This window comes from Centrocercus urophasianus, unplaced genomic scaffold, assembly GCF_019232065.1.
Source record: "Centrocercus urophasianus isolate 14NV4802_14NV808 unplaced genomic scaffold, USGS_Curo_1.0 seq_36, whole genome shotgun sequence".
Classification (NCBI taxonomy): domain Eukaryota; kingdom Metazoa; phylum Chordata; class Aves; order Galliformes; family Phasianidae; genus Centrocercus; species Centrocercus urophasianus.
This window is the reverse complement of record NW_024884933.1, coordinates 4,884,149-4,902,404: the sequence shown is the minus strand read 5'-3', so window position 1 is coordinate 4,902,404 and position 18,256 is coordinate 4,884,149. Positions and strand designations below refer to the sequence as shown.

General features: G+C 42.8%; 3 protein-coding genes and 1 long non-coding RNA gene across 7 annotated transcripts in view; 3 read left to right on the top strand and 1 right to left on the bottom strand.

The window, feature by feature from the left end:
* Window positions 1–226: 226 nt before the first annotated feature.
* LOC122167296 lies at window positions 227–7,871 on the bottom strand. The gene is made up of 9 exons (XM_042831777.1): window positions 7,837–7,871; window positions 7,683–7,746; window positions 6,583–6,736; window positions 5,148–5,293; window positions 3,677–3,853; window positions 3,328–3,441; window positions 2,706–2,792; window positions 1,523–1,670; window positions 227–1,100 (listed from the first exon to the last, which is right to left on the bottom strand). The coding sequence occupies exons 1-9, from the start codon at window positions 7,854–7,856 to the stop codon at window positions 1,069–1,071; spliced, it is 942 nt and encodes a 313-aa protein (XP_042687711.1). The 5' UTR covers window positions 7,857–7,871; the 3' UTR covers window positions 227–1,068.
* LOC122167297 lies at window positions 2,292–5,002 on the top strand. 2 transcript variants are annotated; one of them, XR_006171003.1, is made up of 4 exons: window positions 2,292–2,687; window positions 3,641–3,948; window positions 4,529–4,631; window positions 4,728–5,002. It is a non-coding gene; the product is annotated as an uncharacterized LOC122167297 (long non-coding RNA). The 2 variants fall into 2 exon arrangements; XR_006171004.1 differs by lacking the exon at window positions 4,529–4,631.
* LOC122167295 (solute carrier family 35 member E2A-like) lies at window positions 5,176–16,637 on the top strand. Of its 2 annotated transcripts, XM_042831775.1 has the most exons (13): window positions 5,176–5,324; window positions 6,015–6,125; window positions 7,179–7,287; window positions 8,600–8,731; window positions 9,111–9,359; window positions 10,484–11,012; window positions 11,635–11,770; window positions 11,932–12,059; window positions 12,341–12,461; window positions 12,678–12,731; window positions 13,112–13,184; window positions 13,798–13,943; window positions 14,770–16,637. In XM_042831775.1, exons 6-13 carry the CDS (start codon window positions 10,688–10,690, stop codon window positions 15,014–15,016), a joined length of 1,230 nt encoding a protein of 409 aa, XP_042687709.1. In that variant the 5' UTR covers window positions 5,176–5,324; window positions 6,015–6,125; window positions 7,179–7,287; window positions 8,600–8,731; window positions 9,111–9,359; window positions 10,484–10,687; the 3' UTR covers window positions 15,017–16,637. The 2 variants fall into 2 exon arrangements, with proteins under 2 accessions (XP_042687709.1, XP_042687710.1); XM_042831776.1 differs by lacking the exons at window positions 5,176–5,324; window positions 6,015–6,125; window positions 7,179–7,287 and adding an exon at window positions 8,057–8,118.
* A 1,367-nt stretch (window positions 16,638–18,004) lies between these two features.
* Window positions 18,005–18,256, top strand: part of LOC122167192 (cyclin-dependent kinase 11B) — a 16,873-nt gene continuing 16,621 nt past the window's right edge. The window contains exon 1 of one of the 2 annotated variants that reach the window (XM_042831629.1): window positions 18,005–18,041. The gene's annotated coding sequence lies outside the window, so the exon portion shown is untranslated. The other variant, XM_042831630.1, reaches the window with a different exon arrangement.

The following is an 18,256-nucleotide window of genomic DNA, read 5'->3' as shown; positions in this document are numbered from 1 at the left end:
TATAAAATGTATTTTTTGCCAGTATTTTTCCCATCCTAGTCTCAGCTCTTTATACAAGTCTTGAGATCCTCCCTACAAAGCTACAACAGACTATTTCAGCTACTTCATCCAGTGCAGTTCACAGCACACAGGAGTCGCAGTTTCAAGCTCTTCCATCTTCAGTTTGTAAAGCAGCTTTCCATTGAGCTTACTGCATTAATTTAAGAAAAAATAACCCATACCCAAACTGTGTTTAAACTTTATTAAAAAATACATAACCAGTAGCTAAAGGTTGCAATCAGTAAAATACCAAACTTTTAAATTGCAATAGTAGAGACTTATTTCAACAGTCACCTGTTGTTGTGAAATGGCACAGTGGTTAGATACGTTAGAGGGCGTGAAATGACCTTGTGTAGATTTCATGTGAGCTGAGATTTAAAAAAATATCATGAAGTATGGGTAAGTCAGGGCAGGGACAAGAGCTCTAGCTATTATGTTGGGGATAAGCAGTCACACAGACACAGTGGATATCAGAGAATGCAGCTGTTGTCTAAACAGCTCGTGGAAGTCATACATGAGCTGCAGAACAGAAAGCATGTACTGTGGAGCTCTTAGGACCTCTGCTCAGTGACAGGTCTGAGCTGAGAAATGGAGGCAGGGCTCTCCACTTCTAGCCTCACTTAGTAAAGACTGGCGTGCAAATTATCTTATGTTGGAGCATCATCAAAATGAGAATTTATATTAATGATGTGCCCCGCTCACATGTGTGTTGTGAACCTCCCGCAGTTCAAAGCAACATCAGGAACGTGAGTGAAAGCTGCAGTGTCCTGTCAGCAGAACCCACTGAGCGTGAGAGGATTACTCTTGTTTTCATGAGCATACTTTGCTTTATAAGCTGTTACCAGCTGCACTGCTGTAATCCCATAGCATGAAACAATCTAAGAAATGTGAAGACGCTTTTCAAAGAAACTTCTTCTGTCTTTGTGAAACAGAGCCATTATCTTACGTTCCAAATGCATGCACTTGATCAGAACTTCTCAGCTATGCTTTCACTCTGTAAGAGCTGCAGTTAGGATGCAAAGGGGATGCTCAGGAGTCGATCCTTCCATAGGAAGAAAACACTGGGAAGAAAGGAAGAGGTAGATCAGTCAAAAACAACGCCTATCAACATTTATGTCCTCTTTTTATAAGAGATAGGTAGTTTCAGACTGGTGGCTATCTAGGTCCCTTTATCCCTCTTATTTTAGACATTTACACTGCATGATAAAGAAGAATTGCATGTATTTAGTATAGAGGATACTTTTTCCCCACAGATCTGTTTTTCTGGATGGCAGCAGTTCTTGTGTGGATTTAACAAATATCAATTTTCTTCAAGGAGATACCACGCATATTTGATCCAAGCTGCTGATGGCTGCTGCAATAAAGACCTGCCTTTTATCATGACTATTCCTAACTATTTTCCTGGCCTGGCAAGCTCTCTACTTCATTGTGAGTCCAACAGGCCACAGACTTCTTAGTTAAGTTAACCTTTTTGAGTACTTACTTCTTTCTCTTAGTCCTTGCCCAAAGCCACGGTAGACGTGAATCAGTGCCCAAAACAAAACAGATTTTATTGCAACAGAAATGCAAGAGCCAGTAATGAAAGCAGCCTCTAGAGTGTAAGAATTCCCTCTGCCCCACTCTTTTATCACCTGTAGGAAAATAAAGATGCAACAATCAAAAACCTGGAACTCATAAAATACAATCAATCACTAAGTTTCTGGAAGAAGTCATGTAATAAGTGACTATATTACAGCTTTATCTGATAGAGTTCTACTTTGTATGCCAGTGCCCTCATTTGCTAGGCACTCTTAGGTATTGCTATGCAAAACCATAAGTAGATCTAGCTATTTTCAAATTGCTATGTTATTCTTATCCATGTTTTCATTCCTAACTGCAATACAAACGTAACCACCAAAGTCAGTGTGTGGTCATTTTGTGCTTTTCCAAATCAAAGAGGTCTGTACATAATTGGAAGAACCTGATTTGACTTCAGCCTTTAATAAAACCACAAGGATTGCAGCCAATGGACTTTTGTCAGCGTCTGGAAGTGAAATATGAGAAACAAAGTACTGGCTGCTAATAGCATTTGGCCCTTCCCATGATGGATAATCAGCTTTACCCTTTCTTCTTCCTTGCCTCTTTTCCCACATGTTGTGGGAGCTGTTGGGCTGCTCCAGTGATAAGTGCTTTATCACTATTATAGTGCCAAAAAATGCTCAACACTGAGCTTTGTTGAGCTTACAGTGTCTCCTGTTTTGCCTACATGAAGATCAGCATCTGGGATACTGTGTAAGATATTCTTTAAAATATGACTTCAGACCCTGCAGCTGGTCAAACAGTGGTACCACTGTGAGGGAAATATTTCAGAAGAACTATGTACCTTGCGTTGGAAGATTTTCTTTTGTCTTTCTCTAATCATTCCAGATACCTTGCCAGCTGCAGTGAGTTCCAAAGCCTCTCCCTTTAACTAAGTAGTTCAGGAGCAATTTGACATGATTCCTGTCTGGAAAGTACATTCCAAAGATGCTGGACATGGCTGCTGCTCTCATTGATTCTAAAATGAGCTACAATGAGGATGTATGCTCAGGAAGGGGACACCATGTTTTGCACCCAAGGATCCAGTAACAAAACAGAGGCTTCCAGCCTTGTTCCCAGTTATCAAGCAAGTAAGTCTGATGGATTACCGTGTAAAGCAGGTAGATGAGAAAAACTACTTCAGGTACATTCTGACAGAGAAAAATCCACACTAGAGGCTTCAGTTCTTTTAAAATCTGTAAAATAAGACCAGATATATACAAATCCTTACATTAAACTGAAAATTCTCATTCATCTTTAAAGAAGTTGCCCCAGTAAAGGACCACTCCTCTTTTTGGTGTTGTTCCCAAGGATTTGAGGTCTGTGCAGTCTGTGTCTGCATATCCATCTTTGCAGTAATTTGGAGGACAGTTGACAATTTCACTTAACCTTGTCATAGAGGTAGAAATATTGAAGATACTGTCATCCTGTCTGTATGTTCCACAGATGTCAAGGACTGAAAATAAAACTATGTCCCTCAGAAAGGAGTAATGATAGCTTGAGGTGGTTCACCTTCACACTCAGGGGACAGACACAGATCTATATTAAACCTTGGTATTGTTGGTGTTCTCGTTCTCTATTGGGATCCATTCTAGATCCCTTCCACTTAGCAATATTATGCAGAAAGGGACAGTTGTCACTTGCTAGCTTGTGATTGCTGCTCGAGGGCAGGAACTTCTAGATTCAGAAGTTGATTATCCTGGATAGCATAGCTGTTGGCTTCACACTTACCGCGATGATGCTAACGGTCACTTTCAGGCAAGCCCAGAGAATCCCTGTTGCTGAAATGATGTTATGTAGAAGGGTGATCTCGTGGAGGCTTATCAGCAGAATACACAAGCAGAGCTGAAAGAGAAGAGGCAAAGATTTGCTGACATTTTTAGCGTGAGACTGTATATCTCACCAAAATACTTGACACCAAAAAACACCTGGAAAATTACCATTATCAGGCTAATCTTACCTAGCAGGTAAGATACAGACAGAATTGCTTTAGGTAGCCCTCAGTTCAGTTCAGCTAGCTGTAATTCTAAGATATTCTCAACAGGATGAGAAAATGGAACCTGGAAGAAGAGTTCTATACCTGTGCCTGAAGATCAAAGGTCAGCATGGAAAAACAGAGATTCAGCATGAAGTATTGTGACTGTAGGCTTTCTAGAGCACCACCCACTCGAAAGGCCATCATGCTTTGACTCTGAATAAGGATGATGGCACAGATGACATCAAAGGAGCCAACCAAGAGGATGAGAATGAAGCGGGCCTGATGAGAAAGAGAAATAAGCATGTGACTGGTCATGCTGAAACAGTGATAGTTCTATCTTTAAATCTTCTAACTAGAAATGAAGGAATAAAAGGGTAAGAAGAACTGAACTACTTATTAATAGCATTTAAAATAAATAAGTTGAACATGACAGTTTGCACACCGTTAAGTGGCAGAAAGCATAGCCTGAGCAAGCATTTGGTGCAAGCACCTGGTACTAAGTGTAAACTCACATCAGTTGTTTTGGCCTACGTTACCCTCAATGTGAAAGACAGCTGAAGTGGTAAGACGTCCTTCATAATTACATTGATATGAGAATGTTTAAACTAGTAAGCATTATTTTATTCTGGCTTAGTAATTTTGCTCAGGAAGCAGAAGTTACTGTTACAAGCAGAAGAGTAATCACTTACTTTTACTAAAATCTCCTTAACTGTGCATCTTCTAGACCAGATTTTGCTGGTTTACTTGTTTATCCTTGTTTAATACATAAACTGAAAGCTAGGACACATACCTCAAAAGTAATTTGCATCTCTAATGCCTGTTTCTTATTGACCATTAACTCTGCTGAAGACGTTTAACTAATTGTTAATTGATCAGCAGTTGAACAGGAAAATTCTGCGTTGCTGTAATCTTCCTATCTTGACTGTAATCTCTTCTATCAAAAAATATTTGTAGATGACTACAGGGAAGAAGGAATCTCCTCACATTTGTGATAAGTATGCAAACATGAAAGGGAAGCACAGCAGGGGAAAGTTTAACTACTGAAGTTAGTAACACGGTACATTCCTTCTTTACATTTTGTTACGGAAGACAAACAAGTCATCTGGATGGGCAGTACCTGCCTTAACACTATCTTTTTGTTTCCTTGCATCAGGTTATCACTCTTAAAAACACAATGTTGCATTTGTGGATGTTAGGAGTTGCTAGTGGCTGTGTCCTTGCATACAGACCTGACGTTCCAGTTCCATTCAGTCGAATTTATGTGACTTTGGCCAGTGATTTTATAGGTGAAAATCTGATGCAGGGTAAGTAAACCAATGGCAACACATTCTGCAGTAATTCTGTGTAAGTAATGTCATTTGATACTGATGTTACTTTCAGGTACTTGCATAAAGAAACCCATAGAACTGTACAATTTGCCATTGTGGAGATGTGCATTTTGTTATTCAGTGGTAGGAATAATTTGGCCTGATTTTCTGTTTCCAGTGCCCTTACCACAGGTGCCTTGCCTTTCTAAGATTTTTACATCCAAGATTTAGAGTAAAGCAAAGTTAATTAAAACCAGGAGACTAACCAGGAGTTTTGGCTTTTGCTCAGCAGGAAGAACTGTGAAATTGATAATGGAACGAAACATCACTAGCAGGATGGAAAGAACAAAGACAATGAGCTCCTGGCGGTTCTCCTGCAGGATTCCTCTAGTGACATAGTACACACAGAACACTGGGAAGGAGAAGGAGAAGTCAGTTAGCAGGTGAGCACAGAGTGGTGCTCTTTTTCAGTACACGTGATCCAGATGACAAAGTGGAATTATCAAGATTGTGCAACTTAGATTCCTTAATCAAAAGCATATCTTCATTCTCAACAAGGAGCCTGCATCCGATTCTTCAGATGCTGTGAGTGCTCTCTCCTGGGTGTAGCATATAAAGAATGAAATAATTCACTGGACTTTTAAATCACTTCTGAGGAAATGGTTTGAAAATAGCAACTATCCAAACTAACCAGCAGCTGTGGTATCCTTTATTGGATTAGAACTACACTGTTCAACATATATGTTGAGTATGTGCAAATGAAATTAAGTAACAGAATTTTATTAAAGAACTGAAATTACAGAATCCTTCCAGTGACAGCAATTCCAGTGACCAGTCAGGAAGGTACTGCTCACACACATACCTCCACAGGATTGTTTTCATGGCTCTGACCCCCTGCACGTGCTTTAACACACCAAACTATAGTCCAGAAAGGAACTGATTCAGGAAAGTTCTGAGGTGTTTTTATGAAATACATCAAGCTACATACCTTAGTATTCTATTCTGCAACCACCACACACATAAGGAAGAGGCTTTCCTTGCACAAAGACAGGCTGTTCCTATCTAGGTCACTCCTGCAAACATGAGCTCATTCTTACCATAGACAAAGTAACAGTTTTTTTCTGTTTTCCCAGAGTTGTACTTCCTGGACTCAGCACATGAGATAAAAATGTTAGCCTGGGACGTGGGTCATAAAAGATTTCAAAGTAACATAATAACTTCAGTTGCTCTAAACAAACTTTACGGTAAGTTTACTTCCTTTTCTGCTATTATTATAGTAATTGAGATGAAAAAAAATGGTCAGCAAATAAAAGAATGGATCTTGTGATTTTTTTTTTTGTGTGTGCTTATGACCTCAGGAAGACCTGAAGATGTCAGACAGTATTTCCTTGTTTTATAAGTTCACCTGCTAAAACAGAAGTCTGTACAAATAATTTGGAAACAAACATTTTCCTGACCACTGTTTGCAGGGATGGCACAGGAACATTTCTGAGACAAATAAAGGACATCCCTTTGTTTTCAAAAAGGGAAGGTTTAACAAATTAAATTCAACCTCTTGAATTAACTTTCTAATGGTCTGTTTGTGCTGACCTAAACCAGAGGTTTGTGGCAGGTGTGCAATTCTCCCTCTGTGCTCATTGCATTCCTTAGTTCCTACTTTGGCACTGCTGTGTTTTAAAGCACAGTGAGTGTGTTTCTTACCAACTCCAACTAACTGTATAAGAGAAATGGTGAAATCTTCCTCAGTCTGTCGAACGAGTGTCTCTATGGTCAGCCCTATAACACTGAGCAGAGACAAAATAGTCACGCAGAAGTAGATCTTCACAGGAAATGACAGCTCTGAACAAGGCTTGATCTGTAAAGGAAGAGAACGTTTAAACTTGTGATGCCGTTTGACCTATTTGCTGTCCCTAAGAAATGCATTAAAGCAAATGGGCTGATGGACAACCAGGGCAGGGTTCCCCTGGGAGAAGGGGAAGAGAAACATTTTGCAATAGAACTGAAACTGCAAAAGTGCTGAGGGAGTGAGAACTCCAACTCCATCTGATGAGTGATCTCAGCCTCGATTTTTCGGGTTCATCCCTGCAAACTGTATTCTGCTTTTCTCACAGCACTCTAATTTCATCTCCTAGAATCAAGTCTGGCAATACCCAGATATAAACCTATCAAAGCAGTAACGTTCAGCAAGTAACCTCCTGGGGACCCACGCTAAGATTTTTACTTTTAGAAGATCATAGAGAAACAGTCACACTTGAAAGCATACAAAAGATTTGAATGAGCTGTTTTTTTCTGTGCAGCCTAAATCCTGGAGAGAGATGAACTGGTGGTGAATGGCACCATGCTCAGAACGACTTGGATTTCCCTTGGCAGTGGCACATGGCCCTGGAGAGTCACCTGCAGGCAGAGGTCAGCTATGGCACTGTTACTGAGCTACCATCTTACATTAGTCACATTGCTGCTATACAAAACATCCTTATACACAAAGTCTTTCTGTGCACCGCATTGATAACACGGTTTAATTTAACCAAACCAACTGAAAGTAATTGAGAAAGTGCTGCTTGCTTTGGAGCGAGGCTGGCCTTCAGTCAATGGGGGCAGTGCTTGTTTAGTACCGGGCTTGCTCTGCAGCCATAAACACACGGCAGCAGCTATGAAAAGCAGCCAAGGAACGAGCTCCAGCCAAACCACACGCGAAGGAACCGCAGGTAGCCCTGGGCGCCTCGGTCTGACCGAACGACTGTAATTAACACATTTTCTCCTGCGGGAAGGACCTGACCGCGACGAACCGCCCGGCTACTCACGGGGCCGCAGGGCGTGGGGACGAGCTCCCGGTGCCGCGGGGTGAGGTTGGGCAGCGCGGGGCCGCTGTAGGGAGAGAGAAGCAAAGCGGCGTCACGGCGGGGCGCAACCACAGCCGCGCCGCTCCGCGCCCACAGCCGCGCCGCTACCTCTCACCTCTCCTCGGCGGGCTCCATGCCGGCCGCGCCGCCCTCCGCTAACGGCAGCTACATGGCTGCGGCGGCTGAGCCGCGCCGCGCAGCGCCCGCCCTTCCGGGGCGGCGGGACGTCACTTCCCGCACGGCGCGGGGCGGCTGGGCACGGCTGGGTGCCGGGCTCTATGCGGGGCCGCCCCTCGGCCCGCTCCCGCCCGCGGCTTTGGGCGGCGGCCGCCCGGGCTGTGCCGCACGCGGGAGGGCGGCTCGGTACGGCGGGCGGAGCGCTGCTGACCGGCCGGCTGTGAGCGCAGCCTCCTTCCCTTTCATTTCGAACCCTCTGGGATGAGGGCGGGCGGAAGGGAGGCGGGAGGCTGCTGCTGCTGCTCCCTGCTCGGGGAGGCCGCGGGGGTCGCGAGGGGCGGGCGGAGTGCCGCTGGTGTGCGGGAAAACGTTCGGCTGTTTTTGAGCGTTTCTTTGCGCGGGAGACGTTAGTAGCTCTGAGATGGTGTTCGCGGTCTGTACGCCTTTGTGCTTTGTTGTCGTTCAGTGAAATAACATCGGCTGCTCGCTCGGATGCTGAGCTGCCAAGGGCACGTGGGCGTGTCTGCATCCCGGCCTCTCCTCGCTGCCCGACTAAGCTCGGTTTCAGAAGTGGCCGCTTCTAGCATTCCTGCTCCTCGCGTTTTTTGTGAATACCAACAAAAGAAGACATCCATCTTTATGCACAGACAAAGCCGCGGTTCTTCCCACCCCTCCTTCCTAACGCCTTGTCTTTCTGCCAGATGCTGGTCGTGCTGAAGCCCCAAGCTCTGCCCGTCCAACGAACGCTATCGGGAGCTGCTGGGTGACGTGTAACAGCGATGGGCAGAATGTGCTCCACTGCTGACAGCACAGCGAGAGCTTCTGACTAACAGGTACCTGCACTGAGGGCAGCTGCACCGCCAAGGAGTTCTGCATCCAAACACGTGGCTGTGTGCCACCCCAGCATCTGTGGTGCTGGAAATGTTATCTTTTATGTTCGTAATAAATGGTATCCAGGCATAGTAGGTGCAGCTTTAAAAAAAGAAAAAGGTCATATTTCCTCTCATTAGGTTATATTTCCTCACATTAATGCATTTTTCCTTGTTGCTGTATGCGTTATCTTTAAACGATTTTAGTCTTTCAGTTCTAAGGGAAGATATTTTAAACAATTAGCTGCTACTCATCAGTCAAAATTTGATGCTCTCAAAATTTATGCTCCCAATCTTTTCATCTTTACTACAACACTTTTTTTTTTTTTTTTTTTTTCATTAGTAACGTAGTCTAAAATGGGAGAAGATAGAAGGAAGAGTTTAAAATGCACTGCATGCTGTTCATTCTTGTGAGCTGGAAGATTCCATGTTGTGTGTAATCCAACAGAAACAGTCTACCAGCTACTGCCACGTTTTCATCTATTGGTAAACATCAGCTGCTGGTTGCTCTTATGGGAGGAGGATTGAATTACTTCCAGATGGAAAGCTCTTCCAGCCAATTTAAAGCTTTCCAGCTGATGTAAGACAGCAGGTCAGTAATTCAGAGGTGTGGTTTTATTCTTCTTACTGCTTTTCTGCTTCCTACCACTAGTGGAATTGGTGATATCAAATATGATAATGTGGTGCTGCCCAAAGTGGGGGTTTTGTTGGGCTTAATTGTTGTTGTTTTTACTTGAGCAATGTAAATAGAAAAAAAAAAAAAAAAAAGCTAAGTTTTGGTAATGAACTGTTCTGAATGTATAGTAATTCTATATTATTATATTGGGTAAACGTGAATATATAGTTGAGCACAAGCTTGCAGAAGCATTGTACCTCAATGTGTTGGCTTGATTTCCTGCTAAAACGGCAAGGGATAAGGTGATGGGGTGGAAATGTGCCCTGTGTGGCTGTAATAAGAGAAATAGGTTACACTAGGAATGGAAAACTTCAGTGTAAAGCAGGATATGGGAATGAATGGCACAATGTATTTAACTCTTAGTACATCTTTGTATCAAACATTACAAAATTGTGAAGAAAAAAACGGATGCTGTTCGTATGTTAGCAAAATCAGGGCAGGTGCATTAGGTCTTGTTAGAACCCTGCTGTTTTTGCTTGCCATTAATTATTTCCTGTGCTGCCATTCTTTGATTCACTGTGGTATTACAGTCTTATTTCAGAGAGCTTTACTAAGCTGTCCGGTGATCAGCTGACCCCGGTAATTGCTTTTTAACTGTGCAAGGCCTTCCATACAGCCCATCCAAGAAATGTGCTTTTGGATTTGTCAGCTCTCATCTCTTCTACTGCTTCTTTATCTAGGAACAAAAGATGACTCATCATTTTAGAATCATCTGATTAATTCTGATTGCTTTTGCTCGTAAAACACAGTCTGTAAAATAGAAAGCACTTAATTCTGATCATATGTTTTAATAATGCAGTTAAGCTTCTCAGGTTCCCTTTCTTTCTTTGGACATTATTAGCATTATGATGCCAAAGGTTGTTTAACTTGAGAAAAGTAAAGGTCATTGTCAAGTTAGCAGTACAAAATGCATTCTGAAAGAGAGGGTAGTGAGGTCTTTTTTATCTTTCAGAATGAATGTGATATTTTTGTAGTACTGGAATGATGTGTGCTGCTGTATTTGGTTTTCTTTCTTTCTCTTTTTTTTTTTCCATTCTTAGGTAAAAAAAAAAATGGGATAGAGCACATGAAGAGGCATCTGAAGTTGATTTTCATACAGGATGTTACTTGGAGGACCAAATACACTTTTGGAGACCACTGGAGATGAAAGATTAATCACATGATATTTTTCTTCTCTCCACGTGCTGTTCCCTACGAAGTCAGTGTTGCTTTGTGTCAAGGACAGGCAGTTGTGTTGTGTCACTATGTCGACTGTGACGAGTGCTGAGACGCCGGAGGAACCCAATCCTCCTCTCCTTGAAGAAAAGCCAAAGGGAAAATCACTATTTAATTTGGGCTCGCTCTTTGCTAACAGGAGTGAAAAATTTGTAATTGCTAGGAGTGATAGTGTGCCAGAAGAGAACGTTCTGAAAATAACTATCACAGAGACCACGGTCATCGAGTCAGACTTGGGCATCTGGAACTCTCATGCTCTCATCTACCTCACTTTGTGGTTTTTCTTCAGCTTTTGCACTCTTTTTCTTAACAAATACATCCTTTCCTTACTGGAAGGAGAACCCAGCATGCTAGGTAACCCTGCTTTTCTTTTATGCTTCAGTTCCAGTAAAATATTTGATTATATCAGATCCTTGCATGTAAAGTTCCCTTTTGCTGAACAATTTGCTCCCTCAGAAGGACCAGGTTAGGAGATGTGGATCTTGGGGCTGAGAATCTGTGTGTGTGATCACAGCCTGCCTTCTCTCCTCTCATCCATCCACATGGAGGACAGGAGCCGTAAGAGTGTTCAGAGAACAAAAAATGTAATTAAATGTTCACTTTTCTGTGCCAGAGGGCAGTGTGGGCTCTTGAAAAATATAATAAAATTGAGTCAGTTGTTGACAGTCTCTAGTGCTGATTAACTTGTTTGATTAACAGTTTTTATGTAAAAGAGCAGAAGCTGCCGTCTGTGACATCTGTTATTCACTGGGCTTATTTTTCCTTATTTGTTTTAATAAGAAACCTTAAAAAATTGTATCTGTGGACTGAGTTATCTGATTTATTCTGCTGCCTTGCTGGTGGATGTAAAAGTAAAGAGCTGTGAGAATTCATCAAGCCTAGAGTCACTACAGACCAGTTTGTTTACAAAATTCTCTCATGCTGCTTATTATGTGGCATTCCCATCATCACCTGACATTTTTTCCCATCTCTCTAGGTGCTGTTCAAATGCTTTCAACCACCTTTATTGGTTGTATAAAAATGTTTGTTCCATGCTGCTTGTACCAGCACAAAACACGCATCTCTTACCCACCCAATTTCATCATGATAATGCTGTTTGTTGGACTGATGAGGTAAACCTTTAATTGGAGTTCTATCCTATTGGCTCATTGCATTTTTCTGGTCAGAAGCACTGTTCTTATGCTCTCTTCCCTCTCTTTCTTGCTTTCACAGAACATAGCTGTTAAAGCTTTGTTTTATCTTCTGCTTAATCTCTTGTGTTTTTCAATTTCAGATTTGCAACAGTGGTCTTAGGGCTCGTCAGCTTGAAAAATGTGGCAGTTTCATTTGCAGAGACAGTTAAAAGTTCTGCACCTATTTTTACTGTTATCATGTCTCGGATGATATTGGGGGAATACACTGGTGAGCACTTCAGTATTTATGTTTCCTTTTAAAAATACTTGTTTTGTGTCATGCTGTCACTTGTTGGGCTGTGGGCAGGGAGATGTCACTGACGTATGGCAGACAGTTTCAAGCAGCTGGAAGAATCATTCTGATAGAACAGTAAATCTGATCAAATTATTTCTCCTTTGAAATAAAGGAGCTGTGGGGAAACAAAAACTTAAAGCTGTGTTATCTAATGTTTGGCATTAGGAGTATAGTAATTGAAGTGGAGTTAATTTGTTATTTCTTTTCATTTGCAGGATTGCTGGTTAATCTCTCTCTCATTCCAGTTATGGGTGGGCTAGCTCTGTGTACAGCTACTGAAATCAGCTTCAACATTCTAGGTTTCTCGGCAGCTTTATCTACTAATATAATGGACTGGTAAGTCATAGCAGCTGTTCTGTGTGTGGAATAAAGGAGTTATGTTTCTTATAGATTGAGTAAAGTCATTGCTTGTAGTTCTGTCTGTCTTTGGAACTAGGAAAATAACAAGTTTTTTATTTTGATATTTCCATAGACAATAAACAAAGTCAAGTGATCATGGATTCCTTTTTGCTGTGAGTTTGCTTAAACATTGTGTTTTTGTTTCTTTACCAGTCTGCAGAATGTCTTTTCCAAAAAATTACTCAGTGGAGATAAATACAGATTTTCGTAAGTATTTAAAACATTTCAGGTTGGATTATGGATTGGCTTTAGGCTGCATAAGAAAACCGTGCATTTGTGATTATATTGGACTAAGCTGCTGTGAACTTCCATCAACTCAGTAAATGTGAATTTTACTGCAGGATTTTACAGCTGGTTTGGGTCTTGAAAACTTTGGCCTTTTATCTTCAGTTTGGCTTGGCCAACACAGAACACAGAATGCAAGAGATTGCTGAGTTTGTTGTCTGCAAAGCTTAGTAGTTTGCTTTTTGTTAGCATTTCTTGATGTCTACCAATACCACAATGAGGTTTTCATGTAAATCTGATGCAGCTTTCTTCAGCTCTGTGAAATAAGGAACTCTTAACCATTTTTGTTTGTCTTTTTGTAGGGCCCCAGAGCTTCAGTTCTATACAAGTGCTGCTGCAGTGGTTATGCTTATTCCAGCTTGGATATTTTTCATGGTAATTTGAATTTGCTAGTACAAACTTATATGTTACTTGTGAGCTTTGCTTTTAATTCACCCCATTTTACTTCAATCACTTCATCACCAGAGCTTTGTTTTTTGTTTGCATGAGCTGGAGAAACACTAAAAGCAATAGCTTAGCAGAGATGTGAGATGGCAGCTGGCCCAGAAAGCCTGAGTTTATTTCAGAGTTTTAGAGAGAAATTACTTTGTCTGTCTACATAAATGCATTTAAAATTGTAGTTAAAGACTTGAACTACGAATCTTAAGAATTTGCTGACTTTTTGCCAATGTTCATGTGGCATGCAGGAGTACAAACTCTCTGAAAGCAAAATTGTGCTGAAGTAAGTCTAATGTGCATTCTGACATTTCATTGCCTTGCATCAGTGTTTGGAAAGATCTCACTGGCAGTCTGAATGCAGTCAGATCCAAGAGGGCTTCTTCATCTTTTGGGGGGAAACTTTGGAGGACGTGAATGTCCTTTATGTTTCAGATCTTGTTATGCTGATGTTTAAATGTAAAACTAATATCTGGTTATAATAATAAAGGCTATGTTGGTTTTTAGATTTGGTTATAAGCTAAACTCTTAAGAGCCTCTATTTTGCATTTAGGATGTTCCAGTGATTGGGAAAAGTGGAAGGAGTTTTAGCTACAACCAAGATGTAGTTGTACTTCTCTTAATAGATGGAGTCTTGTTCCACCTGCAAAGTGTTACAGCCTATGCCCTGATGGGAAAAATTTCTCCTGTGACTTTCAGGTAAAACTTCATTTCCGTGCCAGGAATGCTTATGTTTATTTTCCTTACTCAATATTTCTGCTTAGAAACCAAGTAGTAAGAGTACTGTGCAAAGAAATGGGTAAATGCACAAATGTGTGAAATGTTAGAACAAATTTTTTCACATCCACATCATGAAAAGCTTTTGGACTGCTTGCTCAAAGTGTGAGAAGAGCAGCATTTGGCACGTGCTGTTGAAGCTGTGGAACAGGTGCTGACATTTGCTGTGGTGATAATAAGGCAATACCTAAAGATAGCTAATTGCAGTACAGAAAATGGTCAGTCAGCTCTGTACAACTGTTTCTGAGGCGTGACACCAGCACGACAAGCTACGCTTTCTGTAATACTTGTGTCTTTTGAAGATGGCTCCTCCTTTGTTGTCAGTTATGGGCAGCTTCGTTAGGCTCCTGCACAATTCTGGTGCAGTGATGAATACTCTATAACCTGAGCAGTAACAGCACACTCAGAAATGGCAGTTATGTTGGTGGTGTTGTGTTGGTATTGTCTGAGTGTCTGTTTTAGATAAAAATGAACTGCTAATGCAAATAGCATGCAAATGCATGCTTAAAAATAACAAAGAAACCAAACTCTGAGGTGACTTACTAAGTCTAAAGTAAAATATCTTTGAAGATATTAGTGCCAGTAGACAAGCACTGTGGCTAGAGGATTACTGAACTAGGAAAAGTGGAATCTGATTGGTATTTAAAAGCTAGCAAAAGAGATCTCCTAAATGAAGACATGATTATGTGTTCCTACACTTCATACAGGAGAGATTTCTTTGGCCTTAACTTCTGAAATTCCTTTCCAGTGTTGCCAGTACTGTGAAGCACGCACTGTCAATCTGGCTAAGTATTATTGTGTTTGGTAACAAAATCACAAGCCTCTCAGCCATTGGGACTGTTCTAGTGACGGTGGGAGTTCTGCTTTACAACAAGGCAAAGCAGCATCAGCAAGAAACTATACACAGCCTGGCAGCTGCAGCCCCACAGCCTGCACCAAGTACAGCTGAAGATACTGAGCCACTGATTGCCAAGGATTTGAAACCATATGATTGATATGACCACTCATTCGTACAACATTGTACAACTCAAAGGGACTCCTGCCAGAAGTGACTGTTTCTGTGACTGTTGATGCTGATGTGGTTCCTTTGAGGTTCACAGCAAGTCAGGCCTGGGACTTGAAGCAGAAAGAGAACGATGACAAGAACCCAGGAAGCCTTGATTTTTCTGAGAAACTGAAATAGCAGAGGGCCTGGTGTTATTTAATGTGGTGAACGTGGGCTTTTTGATCTCTTGACTGCAAAAAAAACCACACAAGCCTGTATTAGAGAAAGAACTTTGGTGTCTTGTAGGAAAATTCTTGCTTCCTCCTTGCCCAGGAAAACAATGTGAAAACTTTGGCCCGTCACTGTATTTGGCTTTCTTGCAGTGGAATGAAATTTCAAAGTGTTATTACTGTATGCTGCATCCTCCATTATCTGTTTGTGTTGCAGAGCTGGAAGAAGGAACCCCTCCCTTCCCCAGCTCATGTCTCAGCAAATGGCTTATTTTGGTAAAGCCCTCGTTAAAGTAAATTACAGACATGAGTCCATGTCTCAAAGCACAATGAGCCACTATTTCCAACTACAAAACTAGCAGTAGATAGTCTTTTTTTTTTTTTTTTTTTTTTTTTTTTTGCTGAAACTCAAAAGGGAAATCTTTCATCCTGGTTATGTATTTACAGTATTGAAATGCAAGTGCACAGACAGTTGTACTGTGTAAACAGTGCTGAAGTACATATTTGCAGTTGCTTGCAGATTATCACCAAAACCTGTGATTTTGGTGTGATAAGTCTGGATATCTGTATTTCTATCAGAAACCATTTTAATATCTGAATTTCCTGCATTTTGTTATGTATTTTTTAATGAGGAATTGAGCTTTTATTTTGTAGCATTGTTTGTAGGACTGCAATGAAAGTACTGCCTTTCAGAAACTCAGGGTTATTACCCTATGTACAAAATATTTCTGACATTTCCAGTTATGTGAGGAATCTTGGGGGTATCTGACAAAGCTGGAAGGGGACCACGAGCTGAGGCTAATCTGAGAATTCTTCCTTTTTTGGAGAAGTTACATTTCATGGCTGACTGGAGGTTAAAAGCCAACTTCTTGCCTTCCCTTTAAGGAAACCTGAAATTTTATTCCTTTGTTTTTGCAAATCAAGCACATGTACCTACAGAACCCATCACGTGGGCTTTTTGATAACAAAATTAACAAAATGAGCTGATTTTTAATAATTTCCTGTTTTGAAAGAGTGTAGCTTGGTGTTAAAAGCCTGGATTTAAGTGTTCTTTAGGGTAAAATACAATTTCTAATAGGAAGTTGCATGCGGAGTTCTTTGGACATTTCAGCTCCTGCTCACGCTTCCCATGTGAGGTATTCCATGAGCTTGAGTTCCTGGGGAAGGCAAACGTGTCCCCAGGGCAGGCAGTGTGGGGGAGCCTGGCCTCAGGATCAGTTTGAGCAGCAGCTCAGGTTTATCCCTGGCTGTGGATGTTTGCTTTGAACAGAAGGGAAATGTCCATTGTTTTCATCATTGTGTGATGTCTGTTCTGTTGCGTGGTTTTGGTGCGTTGTCACTGCTCATATTGCTTGCAAAAAAAAAAAAAAAAACAAAAACAAAAAGCTGTGGTCTGTGAAATGGAGATCTGAGATCTGTTTTTCAAGTTTTTCTTTATGCTTTTCAAGAATCTGTGTATTTGGCAGAAAACGTTGTTTTGCAGCATGTTTTTACTCTTGTGGGAGGGCTGAGATGTGAGTGGCTCTCTGGTCATCTAACAGCCTTCATGCAGTGCCCTCCACCACCACAGCTTTGTCTTGGGAAGCTGGCAGACTTTGCATTTCCTATTAATGGAGAACATCTGTGGAGCCACACAGCTGGGAAGGACTTGGGAACTGTAACTCCTACCAGGTGCCCCTGGTTACTAGCAGCAGCTGGAGCCCTACCTGTTGTGGCAGTGTGACAGTTTAGGTGTGCTGGGGTTGTTTGCACTGTGCTTTCCTCCTGTACTTTTCAGTGCAGACTCTTTGGTCTCTGTTTTTACCAGACTGGGCAAATCTGGCTCTTCTTCCAGCCGTTCTTCTTAGCTCTTCCTTCTACTGAACCAACAAGGACCACTCTGTTCCATGCTAAGCATTCCTTACAGCCTTATGCCTGAGCTGTCTGCCTTTTAAATGCTTTTGCATTTGAAGTCCTGGAAAATTCCTCCCCAGAAGCACCTCTATTAGAGCCTATAGATCCCACCCATCATCCAAAAGGAGCAGACTGCTTTGCACACCACTTTGGGGCTGTCTGGATTAAGAAGCAGGCCCTGAGCGGGTGAAACTTCAAAACCAGCTCTCTAGTTCTCATCCCTCGTTGGAAACAGTGCAAACTTCATGTTTTCATGAGCAAGGCACCATCCACGCAGTGGAGGGCACCCACAGTCACAACGCAGTGGCATTGCTTTGGTGGATGGATGTGCAGCTCTGCCCTGGCACATCACACAGTGCCTGAATACCTCGTTAACACGGCACTGCTAATAACTGGGATTCCTGCAGGTTTGACACACAGCCCTCCGAGGCTGGCGTTATTTCAGCACTGAGCAAACTTCACTTTGGGAAGCAACAGAGCTTTGCTGCTTATGTCCAGCCGGCACCACTGGTTGACAGAAGGAGGTTAACGCTGCTGGAACAACGCCACTCCCGGCGAAAAGGACGGACGACGCCGTATCTCAACGTAGCGCTCGTAACGCGCCTCGTGAGCTCCGGTCCCGAGCGCTGAACGGGTCGGGCTCCAGCTGCCGGCACCGCGCCGTGACAGCCGTCAGCTCTGCACTCACGCATCGGGAACGAATAATAAACCGGCTCGCTGTGGTCGGCGCTCTTTCCTACGCCGTTAAGGCCGAGCCGTTGGATCGCCGCAGTGCCGGCGACGGGGCGCGGATCCGAACGGCGACCACCGGGAACGGCTCCGCACCGCCGCGCCGTGCGCGTGACGTCATCAGCCGGCGGCGGAAGTGACGCTTTGTGCGGCGCTGCCCGTCGGTGTCCGGTCGCGGCGGCGGTGAGCGGGCCGGCGGGGCGCGGTGCGGGGCGGGGGGAGGCCGGGGCCGAGGCCGGGCGGCGGTGCGGGGCCGCGGGCCTCGGGCTGAGGCGGGGCCGGACGGGGCGCTGCGGGGGGATCCGTGTGCGATCCGTGTGCGGGGAAGGAGTCGGTGCGGCGCGTTGATTAAAGCAGGAAGCGCAGCGTTTCCGTAACGTCTCGTTCTTTTTTTTCTT

Excerpts from the sequence above, each read along its gene's own strand:
- LOC122167296 (XM_042831777.1), bottom strand. The coding sequence starts at position 7,856 with ATGGAGCCCGCCGAGGAGAG. Across the intron at positions 7,747-7,836 it reads ATGGAGCCCGCCGAGGAGAG|CGGCCCCGCGCTGCCCAACC; the intron begins GTGAGAGGTAGC and ends CTCTCCCTACAG. Across the intron at positions 2,793-3,327 it reads TGACCGTTAGCATCATCGCG|ATTTTAAAAGAACTGAAGCC; the intron begins GTAAGTGTGAAG and ends CTTATTTTACAG.
- LOC122167295 (XM_042831775.1), top strand. The coding sequence starts at position 10,688 with ATGTCGACTGTGACGAGTGCTGAGACGCCGGAGGAACCCAATCCTCCT. Across the intron at positions 12,060-12,340 it reads GATATTGGGGGAATACACTG|GATTGCTGGTTAATCTCTCT; the intron begins GTGAGCACTTCA and ends TTTCATTTGCAG. Across the intron at positions 13,944-14,769 it reads ATTTCTCCTGTGACTTTCAG|TGTTGCCAGTACTGTGAAGC; the intron begins GTAAAACTTCAT and ends ATTCCTTTCCAG.